The following is an 18496-nucleotide window of genomic DNA, read 5'->3' as shown; positions in this document are numbered from 1 at the left end:
TAAATGAATAAAAGATGGATGAGAAGACGTGAACATAGAAAATAAGAATAGTAGGAGATATGAAGTAAGAATTTTGATAGAGACATGGAAACGAGCTTGGGTGTGGTTGGTCAAAAATGAATTTTGGTAGCAGATTCTTGGAAGCTGTGAATTTAAGCAGAAACTATTCGTAGTTGAAAAGTAGTGGGAAGAAGAAAGGTGAGGCATGCACAACCATTTGTGAGGATACAGTGGCAGGTTCAATGAACCTGTAGTTGCTCAGTTCCGTTATATTCTTGCTCAGAAGTAGAAGCAAAGAAAGTGAGCGTTGAATGGCGTTTTTGGAGTTTACAAGACTTGATGAGAGATCAGTGATAGAATACGTGAAGGGCGTCGCCGCCCTCTCCTCCGTGCTGAAGCTGGAAGATGACGGTGACGCCGCCGAGAAGCTAACCGTGAAAGAGATCGGAGATGGTAACCTGAACTTTGTGTTCCTGGTAGCGAACTCTGCACACTCCCTTATCGTGAAGCAGTCTCTCCCTTACATCCGTTGCATCGGGGAATCATGGCCACTGACGAAGGACAGAGCATACTTTGAGGCCATGGCCCTAGAAGAACAGGGTCGCATCACCCCTAACCATGTCCCACAACTCTATCATTTTGACCCAACCATGTCCTTGATCGCCATGCGCTACCTTCCCCCTCCCCACATCATACTCAGGAAAGGCCTCATCGCTGGAATTCAGTATCCGCTCCTCGCACGCCACATCGCACACTTCATGGCAAACACTCTCTTCTTCACTTCTCTCCTCTTCCACTCCACACTGGATCACAAACGCCAAGGTACATATTTAACTGTTGTGTGTGAATCCTGTGATAAGTGAAGACGATGAAAATCTATGGTTGAATTGAAAATTATATCAATTTCTTATCTTATTTGACTCAGGTTTATCGTGTTGTATCTCCTGACCTAACATTTTGGTTGATTCTTGTTTCTAGTTGCAAAATTCTGTGGTAATGCCGCCTTATGCAAGCACACAGAGCAGGTTGTTTTCTCCGACCCTTATCAAATTTCCCAATACAACCACTGGACTTCTCCCTATCTTGATCCTGATGCCGAGGCTCTTCGTCACGACAATCTCCTCAAGCTTGAAATTGCTCTCCTCAAATCTAAGTATATGCCACTCTGCTATGCTCTGCTCTTTGTATGCACGCACGCACACCAACTTTCTAATAGTTTTTGTTCCTCCAGGTTCTCAGAGCAGGCCCAGGCACTCATTCATGGGGATCTGCACACTAGTTCTGTCATGGTTACTCCTGAATCAACTCAAGTCATTGATCCAGAGTTTGCATTTTATGGACCAATGGGTTATGACATCGGTGCTTTCTTGGGAAACTTGATGTTGGCTTTCTTTGCTCAGGATGGACTTGTTGATCAACCCCATGATAGAAAAGTACGTCCAATTCTAGTATTATCATACACACTCTCTATCATCCTGATTCTTTGTCACTATGTCAAAAATAGAAATTCTCTTCTTATCTGATTGGGCAAAAATATGTTTTGCAGGCATATAAGGAGTGGATTCTTGAGACAATTGAAGACACTTGGAATCTCTTCTACAAAAATTTCGTTGCACTTTGGAATGAGCACAGAAATGGTGATGGTGAGGCATATCTTCCGGCAGTTTATAATAATCCTGAGGTTCAACTCCTTGCGCAGAAGAGATACATGACACAGTTGTTTCATGACAGTCTTGGATTTGGTGCTGCCAAAATGATAAGGTGACAAATTTAACAAAACAATGGAAAAAGAAATTAACAAAACAAGGATTCACTCTGAATTATTGTATGTATGTTTGACAGGAGAATCGTAGGGGTGGCCCATGTTGAGGATTTTGAATCCATTACTGATGCTGTTAAACGGGCTTCCTCTGAACGCAAGGCTCTTAACTTGGCTAAGATGATTCTCAAAGATAGAACAAATTTTCAAGGCATTGACCAAGTTGTTTCAGCAATTCGACAATTTTAGTTTACACAAGGGTTTCACTTAGCAGTGTGACTTTCAGTAGTATCTCCTTCTGTCTTTCTTAAGTTAATTTAGACTTTTATCCTATACAATGTGTTCAATTAAAATTTTGTACAGTGAACAACTCTAAAATACTTTTCTTTTTCAACAGAAATTATGTTTAAAAACAATATTTTTTATGCAAGCACGCCATTTTTTTTAAATTGATGTTTTTCACTCTTTAATAATGAAGAGTAGTTAAGTTTTGCATGTAATAAGCACAATATTTTTTTTCCGGAAAAATGTTTTTATCTTATCATATAAAAATACTCCATAGACGATTTTTATATTTATTTATTTATATATTAATATTTTAATTCAAATTATTATTCTAATTATTATTACGTTAATTTAATCAATGAACCACGTTATAAAAAACGCGTAAATTAAAATAAATCCAAAGATTTATTTAAAATTACAAACCATATATATTTTAAAAGTTTCTAAATTAGGATTTTTAAATGACAAAGGAATAGATTCTTTGGAAGAATCCAAACAAAAATTCAGATGAAATTGTGGATAAATGTAAACCACTTATCGATTATTTAAAAAAAAACAAAAAAAAAAACTGTTTTTTCTTTTCTAATATCTGAAACTCAAAAAATGCTTAAAATATTGAACAAATTGTCTAGTCGGCCTGAAATTGTGCTTTGCAAGTTCTATTTCTATACGTGTACATTTTTTAAATTTGGGTCCATTTGGATAATAATAAAGTATAATTACATCTATTCAGTAAAAAAACAATTTTTATTCTTATTTTTTCTTTAGATCAGTTCATTAATGAAGAAGTCTTACCTTAAGTATGTTCATACTAATTTAGTTTTTCTTTTTTTTTTCTTTCAAAATGAATAACTATTTTTTAATTACTTTGAAAATTTGGAAAAAAAAATATTACCATCTATTTAAAATAAGCAATAAAGCAAGCATTTGATGGGGAATTATCTCAATTTGAACAAAATTGATAGCCATGTTATGGTGGTGGTAGAAATTAGATGATGTTATATTCAGTTAAATTTAAGCCTTAAATACTTAAGGTAAGATTATGACCGTAACTAATAAAGAATGATAGTTCTACATTAATATATCATTTATCCTATCACACCAATATTGTATATCAAATACAGAACAAAAATTCTTCCATGTATACTATTGAATTTTTTCCGTAATCTTTATCTAAATAAGAGTTTGAATTGTAATAAAAAATAAATAAAATAGAAATGATAAAATGTTTTTCAAAAAGAATAAAGTTCCCAGAATAAAATAAGTTGGACAATAATAATGAATGGATTAACAAAAGTTCATTAATCTATTTAAACTTTTTGGTGATCTATTGATAAAAGTTAACCTAATTCATTCATTAATGTTTTTATAATTATTAAAAAAAATACTCGTCTCCAATAAATTATTTGAAAAAACTGACTATATTTTACAATTTTTCCTTTGAATAGCTTAAAACAAACTTTAATTTTTATGTGAATTTGTTACAAATTGTAAAAATAAATAATTATTATATAAATCAAGTATATTTCAAGAATACTTACATGAAATATGTGAGAAGTTGGACAAATAATCATAAAAAAAAAAAAAAATAGTAAAGAGCGAAGGATGAAATGTAATATAACCTTACAAAATAAGTTTATAATTACACCTATTTATATAGTATAATTTGAATGAAGATCTTCATCACATTACATACACAAAAAACAACGGAATTAATTTTGAGCGCAGGAAAAGAGTAATTAAGCTGAAGAAATGAAAGTGTTGTTCAGTGACCGCGTCCTCTGTGGCTTGGGCCAGAGTATGCTCTCTCCATTATTACAGTGACGAAGAACGAAGAAGAAGAAGACGGATCATCTTTCAGCGGTCTCACTCCCTCAACGTTCACGGAGAAGGAGGCCAACACCACCAAAAACATTATCACACAGTAATAATAACCCCTCTTCATTTTCTTCCAATTCTTAATGAATCATGGTGTGGTGTGCATATAGATATATATAGAACGAGTGTCGAAGAAATCATAGAAGAGACTTTTGTTCTTTGACTTTCATCATTCTCAGCTTTGAATAGCTAAAAGAAAAAAAAATAGGAGTTAAGAGCAGAATGAGACGTGTTGAAGGGTTTATGGCTTCTACACTACAACCTACCCACTTCTTTCTCTCTTCTTCCAAATACATCAACTTATTTTTATAATCACACATTCTATCTATGATACTGCCTAAAAATAAGTTTAAATTATAAATATTCATATTTTATTAACCTCAGTTCTTTCAAATGATTCATAAATTACAATAATGTATTCTTTCAGAAGGAATGTTTTTCATATTTAAATTATTAAAATAAGTAAATATTATATTATATAGGTTGGGAAACATGGACGTGTCTTTTTTGGACTCAACATCCTTTTCCCATTAGAGAAGTAAGTAATGAGAATGATATAGAAATAATGGGGAAGTATGCACAAATTGTTTACCTTCCACTTTCAAGATTTCGCATCGTTTTAGCTTTTCACGTTTCCACCAAATCTTACAAAAACCTACCAACCAAACAACTATATCTCTGACCAAATTATAACAAGTTTTTTTTCTTGTTTTCATATGTATACTACATATATACCTTAATCAGGTTTCAGTTAAGAAAATCGTTTTATTATTCTTCATCTTTTTATTTTAATAATTCAAACTACTGCTAAAGTCAAACACAAACCAGCTTAACTCGCGTAACTCAATTTTACCTATAATAGTAGGTATCAATCATATTAATACAGCACCGACAAAAGTCAGGCGACTACGTAAATTCATTTTGTTTGGTTGCCTGTTTATACGAGAATACTACTCTACTTTTTAATTAAGTTAGATTGAATAAAACTTTATTAAATATGTTTATAATATATGCAAATGATTAGATTTTGATTTTGATTCTTTTTCTTTTCCTTTTTATTTCCTCAAAATTAAAAATTACTATTTTTTTAATATCTGATATTGTATAATACTATTTAATAAATCATGCATTAAAATAAAAGTCAAATCAACATTTCAAGTAATACAAACAAGTATTAGGATATAAAATCGACACATAACACTTCAAAAACAAAATTCTTCAAAATCTCTAAAAGCATTAATAAGATAAGTTTTAATAATTAATAGTAATTTAATATTTTAGGATGGAAAAAAATATATTCAAAAGTAAACAAAATTAAAATTTACATATTTTATAAGAATTAAAAATAGTGGTTTGAAACTTCATTAAATCAAGAAACAAAGAAAAAAAAGTTGTGACAACCATAATAAAAAATTGAACAGCCATTTAAGATGAAACAGTTCTGATTAGGTTTGTTCTTGTTTTTGATAAATTGTTTTAAAAATTACCAAAATATGTAGATTTTGAGTAAATCATGGAATACAAACAAATAAAAACTGAATGGCAGACAAGAATGTCATTAATTTTTTTTTTTCGTTTAAACGTTTTTTTCTAAAATGGAAAAACAAACATAATATTGTTTTAAATTTATGGTAAGAAAAGTTTGAAGAGAAGAAATTGTGTTTCTTTTATTGTCTAATATGTTACGAATATTCAATCATAATACTAGTAAAATTTATATTAGAAAGTGGTTGGCTACTAAACGTTTTCTCAATGTTGTGAAAGAGTAACAGTCCCTTTTCAGTTAAAAGTCATATATGAGTTGGTTAAACCATTAGGTTTGTGAGAAGTGAAGCAGAGCATGCGTGTTTAAAAAGCTTCACATAAACAATTCTTTCAAGCAAAAAACTAACAAGCAAATTCGTATATTTTACTACCAACACAGCCGCCCTTAGAAGAATGAATTAGGTGGATCAAACTTCTCTTCACGCTGCTTCCAACCTGATACACACCACTATTCAATAGCAAATTATAGAAAGAAAAATATAGTTTGCACCCTTTTTTTAATGATAAAATATATAGTTAAAAAATAAATTAATCTATTCAATAAAAATTAAATAAAATTATTCCATAAAATTTTAATATAAACAGTCGTAAGTCCATATAAAAAAAATAAGAAAATGATATTTTAATAGTTAAATTTTAACAATTTTTTCTTATAATTTGAAATGACATATTTTAAGTGACTTCTTATTTTTTTTCATTGTTCATTTCTTTATATTTCAATATTATTGAGAAAATATCATCTAAGATTATAAGAAAAAATTGTCAAAATTTAGCTATTAAAATATTATTGTCAAAAAAAATAATAATAGATTGATCACAAGAACATATAACCCTTTCCTTCCTCTCTTACCATTACATCACGTTACCTGATATCTATTACATACTTTTTTTGTCTCTTTACCTTTTCCTTTTCATCCCCGAGACTCTTCCTTCCATCGGACTCGGAACGGCGGATGTTTATATTTCTCCAATAGTTGGCAAGAAAACTACTCTTCCATGGGATTTGGTGTTTATAAATTATACCCAGTGGTTGCCATCAAGTTACGTGTAATTTGACGGCAAAAAGTACGGTCCCCAATTCCCCCATATGCCTTTACTTGCAGAAGTGCCTTTTTAAGGAGACTGAGATACAGTCCTTCAATTTTAGCGTGACACCCTGTCCACATCCGAAGATAACCCAAATCTGTTAAAAACTATTGATGATTAATACATAAAAATGATGTTTCGGTACTGGACACCTGTACAGAGGCCTCATCCTTCAGCATTTACACATATCTATCAAAATTCACATCACCTATGTAAGTGAACCAAGAAGACTCACTAATATTTTCAATTTCATGTTCAGTGACAGCAGGTCATAAATCCCAAGTTATATGGGAGAGGGATAACTACACAATTTCAATCATAATTGTAAAAGATGAGTGCATCCATAGAATACTGTACCAGAAAAAATCCAGCTAAATGAATTATCTCTGCCTTCTACACATGTTTATTAGGCAGACTAAAGAATAACAAATCTATATACCACACCAAAGCAAATTACCTATACACAGATTGTGGTAGAAAATTACCTCTTTTTGCTAGAAGCAAATTATACAAGCAGCTTCTGTATTAATTTTATCAGACGGTTCTCCACAAAATGACTAAATCTACCTTTCCCAACTGCAACTGCAATAATAATTTCTGATTCAACAGTTATGAAAGCGTTGCCCGGCCACAAGAAAAACCTCAATTCTGCTATTGTAAGAGTTGGGAAGTGGAGGAAAGGAGACTGCATTACAAAAAATTATGATGACCTCGTTCAGCAGTGTTAAACACAGGCGTAAACTTATAAATATCTCTAAAAAAGAGAATAACAAACAAATGTGGTAATGCCAACAGTTTTTAATTAACTAAGTAATTAATTAAATATACATTGCATCTATTATGATCAATAACCAATACAGGAGATACTATACAAGACAAGACAAGGGATTAAAATACCAAATAAACAGCAAAGGAGATTTACAAGCCATATTGCAGTCACAAAGACATAAAATAAATGACCAATTACTAATGTTAATGAAAAGGTCAATATTTGAAGTTAAACATCACAAAAAGGTCCGGTAAAATCAATGGATGACAAAACAACAATTCGTACATGTTGAACAGATAGTAAAAGCCAGGCAATGGAACATAAAATTTCAAATTTATCAATTAGTTTAATTAACTGACTAGAAATGCAAGATTCATTAAGATAAGCACATACGCTGAAGAAAATGTTTAGGTATCACATCAAAGTCGGACATACTCTGCAGCACACCAGCGGTGAATAATAGCTTTTGAATTGGATCTGACCTCAAGGCTTATACAGTTATACCAATTTTGCTCAAGTTTACCATAGCAAAGTAAGAACTTTATAAATTGCTACTATGATGGTAAAAGTAAAGTCCCTCCATAATTGTCATCAACAGCGGCCTACAAATTTGAACCAGAGTACTGTATTAATAGAGAAAAAGAGAAGCATATGCTGAAAACCATGTGTTTCAACTACACAAGCTCCTTATTAATATAAAATGTCATAACAAATCATGTGTTTCAACCCATTTATAAAACTCTTTCTACGTACAACTCTTTGGCACATAACTTAATTTGGAATAAGATTAGACATTTGGCCTTCATTTGGTGTAAAGCACATGACCTATTCCTAACAAATATTTTGTGGAATTAGGTTCATTCAATTGATTTTCCTTTTCTTGATTCATTTCTTTCTTTGTAGTGTTATTTAGTAGTTTATCCTTATCTTTGTAATGTTTTATGTTCAGTTGACCAGCCAAATAAATTTCATTATTTTATAAAGAAACACTTTTTCTAACTAGGAAATTGTAATTTCAGTATTTAGAAGATTTTAACTAAGACTAACAAATACTGGGTCCCACAAAATTATGTTTTGTTGAGTACGAACTAGTCCACATACAACCCTGTGCCATGCCTGCATTTGCCCCCATTTTAAAAATGTTGTTTGATCGATAAACAGCAAATGATGGTAAAAGAAAAAGTAGGCTGAAGGAATACCTGAAGGTAAGGATATACACTATCATACACTTTTAGGAAAAATTGGGACTTGGCAGCAAACCTGAAAACAAATCATGTGTTACTCCACAGACTGTCACAAAAATAATCTATACAATCTAGTAAGTAAGATGACTTTGAAATATTACCACAGCTTTGACATTATATTTAATAGTTATACTTGTACAGGGTTAGCTATGAGAGGAAAAAGATATTTATTGAATTGATTGAATTTAACTGCCAGTACCATACTCATAATGATTACAGTATCGTCTACAAACAATATTTTCTCCTAACTCAATAAGAACATAATTGTCGTTAATCAAATTCAAAATATAACAGAATCCTCAGGAATTTACCAAAACTCCAATCTCACTTGACTTCACTGGATAAGTGGAATTTATCATAAGATGGGTTGACGGAACAGACAAAAAGAATTAACTTGCCTTTTTTAATCCATTCTAGCCTCTATGTCTAGTTTAGCATAATCTCCATTAAAACTGAAGGACTAAATCTAATAAACAAATTGAATAAACAAATGTGGCAAGAATAAGGATAAAAGCACATGATTATGTACGAAAACAATAATAAACAGAAGGGTGCCATGCTAACTTCCAACATTAACATACCTTTTCAGAAGCCGGAAACATATATAAATCTCTTCAATATCTCTTTCAATCTTCACTTTGATATACTGCTTCAGTAGCTCACACATGATGTCAACAGTTTCATCAGAAAACTGCTGGGCCAGATTTAGCTCATAGAATTCAGATATAATTTGGTGCAAAACTGAAGATAATGTGTTTGCCAACCCTGATCTTAAATACATTTCTGCAAGTTTCTTTAAAATTAAGCAACTGCTACTTTTGAACTTCCTAACCCAATTTGGAGGATTTCCAACCCATAGACTGTCATTATTATAACTATATATAGGCGAATTATCAGAATTTTCTACACCTACTGACAGCGAATGGTTTTCAAGAGGAGGGATCACAACAGTGGAGCAAATATCTGGCCTCCTGTGTGCAGGCAGCTGCTCAACAATGTCAGCTTTCAAATCCTCAGGCAATTGTTGAAACACTGAACCATCAACTTGACTCAAAGAAGAAGGCAATAAATCATTGTTTTCAAAACTAGAATGGTGTGTAACCTTGAAACTGGGTCCACACGCTGAATATGGTATAGCTTCGCCTTCACTAGTGCCCGACACATACTGCTTTGCCTAATAGTAAACATGACATATGTTACTAATAAAACACTTTTAGAAAAACAGAGCAATAGATACAAATAAAAGTGTTAATATTTCTTTCAGTTTAATGACTAATTGCGTACAAACTGCAAAAACCACCAAAATAAAGGTATAACAAGGAAGACTGGTCAATTCAACCATATAATTTGATTAACTGTACATGGAAGTGGAAAACATACAGATTTAGGTAGGGAAGAAGAAAATGAGGGAATATGAATAATAACTAATATCTCTTGTGTACTATAATTTACAATGTGATACAAGATTCAAAGCTCTAATTCTATTTATGCTATCAGTTAAGAATCTTTATTGAAATCAAATAAGAAAAACAAAATTGTAACAAAATATGAAATCCAGTTCTAAGATATCATCCAAGGTGATAAGACATAATAAAATAGGGAAAATTAATTACCTTGTTTTTTGATAATAAATTGTCTTGAGGAATCGGTTCAGAACAGGAAAGTTCCTCTTCATTGTTTATTGCTGCCAACAAAAACAAATTAAAAGCATTTGTGGCAAGTTTGAGTAGGGTATATAGCCTGCACTAATGAAATAGAAAAAGCTTACCTTTTTTCTCCAAACATGAGTTTCCTGAAAGGCTAGAATTCTCACTTGTGTTTTTCGAGTTAGCAATATAATCAACTAACTTCCCTCTGTAAATTTCATTCAACTCTGAAAAAACATCCGGGGGAAGATTCCTTATAACTTCAATGTCAAGGTTACATAAGGGAGGTGGTGTTGAAATTGGGTCAGTACTAGCTTCACTAGTTGGTATTTTATTGTCAATTTCCACTGAAGACTCTGGAAGATTTACACATGCAGGACTGGGAGTGTTATCCCTGCTGTGCTTGTCATGACCTGAAGAAAGAGAAACCACAAGTTTTTGTATTAATTCCATCATTCATAAAACCTCGAAATGAACAAAAAAATAAAATAAAATTTATAAGTCTAAGCAAAAATCATCCCAAACAATAACAAGTAACCCCTGTGTGACATTGTATATAACCCATAGAATAAAATAACAACAACAAAAGCCTTATCCCATTAGATAAGGAAATTTAAGTGTGAACAAATAGGGGGTGCCATTACCTATAGGATATGTCTGATCTCCAACACCAGCAGATGCAGAAGTGAGCCATGATTTCAAAGTATATTTTGTTGTACCTTCATGAATTTACATAAAATAAATTACATAAAATAAGAAAAGAAAAGCTCAAAACGAAGAAAAAACAGTGAAAAGATTCTATAATACCGAATAGAAGGACGGAAAGATGAAGAACAATAAGGTTGGAGATCTCGGCAACAGGCATTCCATATAAATTTAATTATGCGCACAACAAAATATTATGTTATTCCAACATAACTCGTTAAGATACACTCTGACTAAAACAGATACCTTTTTTAGAAGCTTCTGCACTTTCAAGTTTGGAAACTTGCAAGCCAATACCTCGAATTTCCTTGACATCTACATGAAATAAATAAATAAATAAAAAGAAAACGAACATGAACATATACGGATTCTGTTACACAAGTCAAGGCTGAAACACTAAATAACATGAACAAGAAGAAAATACCATCATAAAATTAAAATATGAAGTCCAAAGACACCATCACCAACTAGCTTCACCATGCAAGCATTTATTTTAGAATATGATACACTGTATGCGGCCTCAAGCCATTCACCTATGTGTCTAACGAAACTTTCAGTATAAACTCGTGACAAATACTAACTCTGGTCAATCATCAGCTATGCACCTAGAAGAATGCCTTTACATCTGTATCACAACCCTCTTGGAAAACTAGCACTTTGAACTTGAATCATGGGTGAAGGCACTGGTCAACTATAAATTCAAATGGAATTTTAATTTAATTAAGAATGTAAGTGGAGAGTATTGAATCCTAGCGACTTGATGATATAAGCTCTCCTAAAAACTTAAATTAGGAGATGGATGCTCATTGTATTAGGATAATAGGATTCCCTTGTCAATACACAGCTTTTTATATCAGGATTCAAGTTTTAAGGAGATCAATGCGAGTAAGAAAAATGGAACCTAGGGAATTCCTGAAAAGCCAAAGGACAATCTCTATATATTGGTTGTGCCTACTACTATAAATTAACAAAATTATAAAAATATTGATAAGCACCCAAACACTTAGAAACCCACCCTCATTATTTTTTAGTGTTCTATTCAAGTCTAACCTTGTAACTCCATATCTATGGTACAATATCTCATATTCTATATTTCATTAACATAGAATTGTTTTTTTTTTTAACTCTATTAGGTAGCACTAGTAGTAGTAGTAGAAGAACAAAGAAGAATATTTCCCGAGAGAGCATTTGACAAAAAGAACCAATTCCCTAATGAAGTTGTTGTTTCTTCAATAACTAGTTTGGTTCAATGATTTCACAGAGGCAAGTGGAAATCCCTCATTCTCGTATTTGCCTTATTACTTAAATTTTTTCTAAGTTGTCATGACTAAATTAGCCTTGAATTGAATACTTATAATAGCTTTTTTGTCTTTTGTAAGAATATATAGAAATTTATTTATTTTCCCTCGTCTCCCTTCCTTTTAACTGAACAGAGTTTATATGAATTATTAACAAAAGCAAATGCAGTAAATGATTCACACATCTAGATATAAACCAATAGATTCCATACTGCTTATTACATTCATTAAAATGGCAGAAAACATGTATGTTCGCATCAGCTAATAGAAAATACTTTCATTTTTGGAAGTTTCATGATAGAACTTTGAAAAGAACAAAAATATTGAACCAGAAATAAGCTTTGCCAAGCATAACATACTTTAAAAGAATAAATAGATCTGAGTTAAGATACCTATGTAAAAACATCCAAAAAGCTGCTTTACAATTCTTTGGAGTATTTCCACATTATCAGTAGCAAGAGGAACCTATGATGAGAAAATCAAACACAAAATCGGACCTTAAAACAATTAATAAAACACTTGTATAAAGAACATATAACAGTTTAATATACACGTTAACACGTTATTTTTCAATATTTACCGTTACAGAGTGACTCAGATTTTCACAGTCCCCACATCCCATAAACTTTGCAGGTTCGTCAGCGCCTTTCCTTCTCTTTTTGATCTAAAACATATTTACAAGAATATTTACAAATAATACTTTTGTATACTCGGAAGATATAAGAAACATTATGATAGATGGTATAATACATGATATTTCAAAAATTTAACACGACATGAAAGAAGGTTGCCATGTAAAACAGAAAGCTCATTTCTGAATAATCTAAAAAACAAAATTTACAAAGCTGAAAGTAAACCAACACCTTCAGAGTGAAAGTGCGCCCCTGCACTTCACAACACTGCAATCGCAATGAGACCTCCTTGCAAAGACTCATCAGAAAGTGTTCACACTGAAATAATTTTTATGTCAGCATTTTTAATGATTCTTTTATATAGTAAAGTTTAGAAATATAGAAATATGACACTGTAAGAAAATACTAACATCTTTTATATCTTTGAACCTTACGCCCCAATTTACATCAGCACCAACAGTCTTGCTTTCCTGCAGAAACGTGGATATTATCTTAAAACAAGTTTATCAGGAAAGAATAATAATCACAAGAAGAAAAAGTGACATAATACACATTTGAGTTAGAAAATTAAAAGTAAAGTGTGAAACCACCAGCCAGGGGTACAATTATTTCACATCATGTTGTGGAGCATAGCACTAGCACAATCAATCATTTTGAAATTTACAATGACTGGTTATGGTTTTATTATCTGTATTAACCTGACAATTTATAAACTTCAGTCATTACTCGCTATTACAGTTGTTAGCCAATCCCTAGACAAGGACTGGAATAGATAAAAAAAAAGATATTGTTACAGAAAAAAAAAAGGCAGTGTAAAATGGAAGGCAAAAGAAAACAACATTCTAGTGTGGATTCATATAGAGAAAGAAGGCAAAAGAAAAGCAACACATGCATACATTATACCAATATAAAACAAAATGGAACAATTTAAGATGGGAGAATAGAGAAAAGAAGCAACATGTGCACACTCCCACAAATTACATATACCATTATACAACAAATGGGCACAGTGTAAAATGAAAGGAAAAATAAACGAAGCAACAAGCATAATGTCGCAGACAGAGGCATATACATCACTCTATCTCTGCCTCTCTCTGTCTCACGCATATAATGTACATATACACATATATCCAAAGTATTCTAAACCATGTCAAATCAAAATGAGAAGGAACAAAGTCTGGATTTTAGAAAAATGTTCCCTACCTGAAAGTTCCCAACTAACCGGTTATCAATTCCTCTGCTATAATTCCACAGCATTTCTCCTGTTTTTATACCGTAGTCCCTCTGCAGTGAAGCCTGTAGATTCAAAGAAATAAGGGTATGTATGCTACAAATATTACAAATGTTTTTCAAGTACTGGTCAAAAAAGGAGGTGGAACATGACTACTACAGAGTGTCCAAGTAAATGAACCAAGTAAAAACACAACAAATTTAAGCCAAATTTTAAACAAGTCAATAATATTTTTTCCCAAGTTTCTATTCTCTTTGAGTAAGGATTCTAAGTTCATGTCAAACCTTGTCCTTCCCCAGCTCAAGGGAAAAGATAAATGTCTAAAAGCAGAGGAGGAACGCTAGGAACAGATTGAAAGACCTTTGGAAGAAAGTCAAGGAACAACAACTTTTATAATACAATAGAAGGAATATCAGAAGAACCTAGAAATTGAGAAAGTGAACGAATAGTAAAACCTTGGAAATACTGCGCAACTGTCCACAAGTATAAATATTCTGTTTCTTCAATTTCTCCTGCAAAACATGCCCTATTCCTGGAAGTGAATTAATTGGGAGTTGGCATAAATGATCTTCAACCTGCAAAGGCAAAACTGACTAAATGAACAAGGTAGCATATTGACACATTCCACTCATCAACTATAATATCAAATGCATAAGCTGCACAAAATATAAAATCACACCTGATGTGATCAGTGTCCCATTTTTTTAAGAAGTTTAACTTTAAGATGATGACCAGACAACAGAAGTTGAAAATTGCATTTTAAACCACCATACACATTTTCTGGTGAAGTGTGTAAATTGTCAATTTCAATGCATCCAAATTACAGATCAAACCTAAAATTAGCACCCCTTTGAGGAAAACCCAAAGCTTCAAGATCAACTCTGAAAGTTCTCATTTAAATTTATTTAAAATACAGAAAATCCACAATTTCAAATTAAAAATATTTGAATTTGTAAATATCCAAAGATAAGCATAAGTTTACAGCATAAAACTCAAAAATACACTACTACGGCCACAAAAAAAGACCAGAAAATTAATTATAAAGAAAGAGGATGTAGAACTTGTAATATGATTTGCATCATACCTTCATTATGCCACAAATCAAATTTTGAAAACTAAGAAAAAGACAAAAGTTCTGAATAAAAGAATATCCAAAGGATACCTTTTCTGTAGTTATGTGATATTGACCATTTGGTTTTGCAGTTCTAGTAGCAATACGAGCCATAAGCATATTTCCAGCTATACCAGCACTAGCTGTGCATCCAGTGGTCTTATAGATCTCTTCTCTAATAGATGAAGCTAAAAGTTTGGGATCTTCAACCTCTGAATCTGTGACATCTAAAAATGCTTCATCACAGCTTACAGCCTGCATCAAGTAGCCATTACAGCATTAAGGATGAGTCAACTGAAAACTTTATGCACTTGAATAATGTCAAATCATAAGACCTGCACTTTGTTGCAATGCTGATGCAATATACTATAAAATTGATCAGCTACCTGCAAAATGTCAAAGAGACGTTTGTAAAATTTGTTAAAAGGAAAAAAGATACAAAGATATGATGACAAATAAAATAGTCTGACACTCTGCTTCTGGCTACAGACACCCTACTAATTCTTACTTCTTCATAAGCTTCAAAGTTGTAAGGAAAGATAACAAGGTTGGGACAAAGAGCCTTGGCATCTCGAACAAACATACCAGCCCTAATACCTAGCACATGATCAAAAGCAGAAGTTACATACAAAAAAGTTATACCATAGCTTATTGAGCCAAGCTATCATATATAACAAGGTATGTAACCAACCATGACTACGAGCTGGGTAGTTAGCAGAAGAAATCTCAGCAGTTCCATTTGAATTATTTGAATGGCATACAGCTACAGGCTGATCCAACAATTCAGGATGGTTCCGAATAACAACCGAAACAAAAAAGCAGTCCTGGGGCAGCATATAGGTATAGAGTTAAATGACATACCTAACCAAAACCTGAAAAGGAAAATTAGTTGACAGCAATATTTTTTTCTGCACATCCTTGTATTTAAATCTTACCATGTCAACATGGATAATAACTGAATTATGAGAAGTATTAGAAGCACTAATATTAGAACTTTCATTCTTAATCCCAGAAGACAAGGCAGAAAAACGCTTTCGATACCGATTTCTCCAGGTTCCTATAAAGTGTAGTCGTGAGCTCTGCATAAACCAAACTACAATCAGGATATTGCAATAAAAATAACCATACGATTATATGACACAACGTATATAGGTTTTTCTTACTTATAAGAAGGTAATACCCCCTGTCCCATGTGATCAGTTGCTTGCTTTTCTATCTTTGTTTACTTTTGTACAGATACAGCAAACACAAAAATATAATGCACAGGAGTATTCACTTCATCCACCTTATCTATTGAAGTTCATTGTTCAAGTGATTATATGTTTAGATGCAAGAAACAATTATCATTGACTTGAATTTTAATTGCCAGTATATTTTGCAAATAGCACAAAAAAGTTGAGATTACTACAACAACAGCCACATTAAAAGAAAATAAAGTGGGCCATCAACAAGAAAGTCACCATTTCACCAAGCCGTATGAAAATTCAAAATTCGTCTATGTTCTAACTTCACTACCTTAAAATAATTTTCCACGAAATTAGGGTCTGCAAAAGTTGAATGACACTGTTTAAAAGGCTTAGTGCCTGAAGAACTTGGAAATTCTCGTGCATTCTGCTCATCTGAGCAGTGAGAACTAACTGATGTAGAAGGTGCTTGATCAGTGGGTTCAAGTTCACTTTTGACATTGCTCTCATCTTCAGTAGCAGCATTGCTTCTAGCTGCTTGATCTTCATCAAACTTAACTCTAACACTACTCGGCTCCTCCGTCATAATTGCCTTACTATTCTCAATATCATCAGATGCGGTACTGATTTGTCCAATATGTTCACTCATCTCCCCAACTTTGGATAAGTTTCTATCCTCATAATCTGTTTGACCAACCCTCATAGATGAATCCTCAACATCTGATACTACTTGACGAAGGGAATTTGTTAAAGCATCCTCCGATATTTTACTACTTTTCAATGTGAAGAAGGCTGACAGTTTTGATTGCTTATTAGCTAGTTGGTCCAGCTGGTAAGGTACCCCTATCAAAGCAAAATTTAAATCACATGACATACGAGGCTTGGAATATCGCCAGGAAAAAAAGAATTAGATAAAAATAAATAAAAGGCAGGATCAGATATTAAAACTTCAATATATAGACGTTATTGCTCCCATGGTCCTTCTCTTCCTCTCAAAATACAAAGAATGAAATTTGATGTAAGAAAATGAAACAAACACAACTGGAAGAAAAATGAAAAAACTTACAGCTCAGAAGTCTATTAGCAGCAACAGAATCTAAAATCCAAGTGGGTTTCACTACTGGCAAACCTGCACTGAAGGCTCTGTATTGAAGTATCCCATGATTAAAAAGTAATTCAAAAGAGAAGGACTCAGAACCTAAAATTTAAAGAAGGGTATGAAATCAAACCTCAGGTTCTTAACTTTACTATCAGGCAGATTACTGCATATAATATGTGTTACACGATGTCTAGAGAAATAATTCTCGAATCTTCCACCATACTTAAGCATGTAGCTCCGCAGTTCCTGAAACGCGTTTGTAACTGATTGTATATAGTCCCTTTGGAATTTTACAATTAAATCTGACTCAAATTTACAATTTCTTGACACAATTGATCCCTAAGCCAAGAAACGCTAACTTCGTACAATTGTGATACTTTCCTGCCATGTTCACACATTCAAGAATCGGAGAGAGATACAAAGAATCAAAAAAAATGAAAAACAAAATAACCTGGCTGGAAGGAATCGTGAAACCATCAACAAAAATTGAAACTCCACTGAATATAGGCTTCCCTGAAGTAGAGCCACTTAAAGACGACGTGGAAGCCTCGGCGTCAAACTGGTTGTGTAGTTTCCGATTCTTCTCTGTCATATAACTGCATTTACGCCAGAGTCAATTAACAAATTGAGGCTAAAGAGCAAATATGAAATTGACATCCTCTATCGTTCTTGAAATTAGATAAAACAATAATTGATAATAATATTGAAAAACAAAAAAACAAAAACCTGGCAAAACCGGAGAAGGCAGAATTTCTTGAGGAAGCGCGAGAACTTGAATTTGAGCCCCAGGCAGCGCCTAGGGTTTTCTGGTTTGTGATTGTCTTCTTTCTTTTGGTGTTCTTTTTAGTGCTGTCGTTGGAGCGGTTGGAAGATATAGAATTAGAGAAACTTCGTTTAGAATTAGCCGAGCGAGACGAATCTAAACTCATTCTGACAAACACACAGAGTGACGATGAAAATAGGAGGAGAAAGCAGAGAGTCACTCAGCGGGTGTTTGCCGCTTCCACGATCTTTCGAATGGGCG

General features: G+C 32.7%; 2 protein-coding genes across 3 annotated transcripts; one reads left to right on the top strand and one right to left on the bottom strand.

Moving 5' to 3' along the window:
* Positions 1-65: 65 nt before the first annotated feature.
* LOC114169436 (methylthioribose kinase-like) lies at positions 66-2177 on the top strand. The gene is made up of 5 exons (XM_028054583.2): positions 66-822; positions 979-1153; positions 1232-1433; positions 1547-1761; positions 1843-2177. The coding sequence occupies exons 1-5, from the start codon at positions 312-314 to the stop codon at positions 2006-2008; spliced, it is 1269 nt and encodes a 422-aa protein (XP_027910384.2). The 5' UTR covers positions 66-311; the 3' UTR covers positions 2009-2177.
* A 4058-nt stretch (positions 2178-6235) lies between these two features.
* Positions 6236-18496, bottom strand: REV1 (DNA-directed DNA polymerase). Of its 2 annotated transcripts, none has more exons than XM_085669127.1 (24): positions 18199-18496; positions 17924-18068; positions 17603-17718; positions 17440-17516; positions 16705-17216; positions 16125-16268; positions 15881-16013; positions 15698-15786; positions 15525-15575; positions 15241-15444; positions 14534-14653; positions 14051-14143; positions 13258-13317; positions 13079-13165; positions 12796-12879; positions 12608-12680; positions 11164-11232; positions 10857-10931; positions 10335-10625; positions 10180-10250; positions 9148-9740; positions 8522-8582; positions 7716-7924; positions 6236-7238 (listed from the first exon to the last, which is right to left on the bottom strand). In XM_085669127.1, the coding sequence occupies exons 1-23, from the start codon at positions 18399-18401 to the stop codon at positions 7877-7879; spliced, it is 3399 nt and encodes a 1132-aa protein (XP_085525253.1). In that variant the 5' UTR covers positions 18402-18496; the 3' UTR covers positions 6236-7238; positions 7716-7876. The 2 variants fall into 2 exon arrangements, with proteins under 2 accessions (XP_085525253.1, XP_027914405.2); XM_028058604.2 differs by having other exon boundaries at positions 7758-7924.

The sequence above is a fragment of the Vigna unguiculata genome, chromosome 2 (genome assembly GCF_037176805.1).
Source record: "Vigna unguiculata cultivar grain cowpea cultivar isolate G323 ecotype 2 chromosome 2, ASM3717680v1, whole genome shotgun sequence".
Classification (NCBI taxonomy): domain Eukaryota; kingdom Viridiplantae; phylum Streptophyta; class Magnoliopsida; order Fabales; family Fabaceae; genus Vigna; species Vigna unguiculata.
Note: the sequence above shows the minus strand (reverse complement) of the source record. Positions and strands in the feature narration are given on the sequence as shown.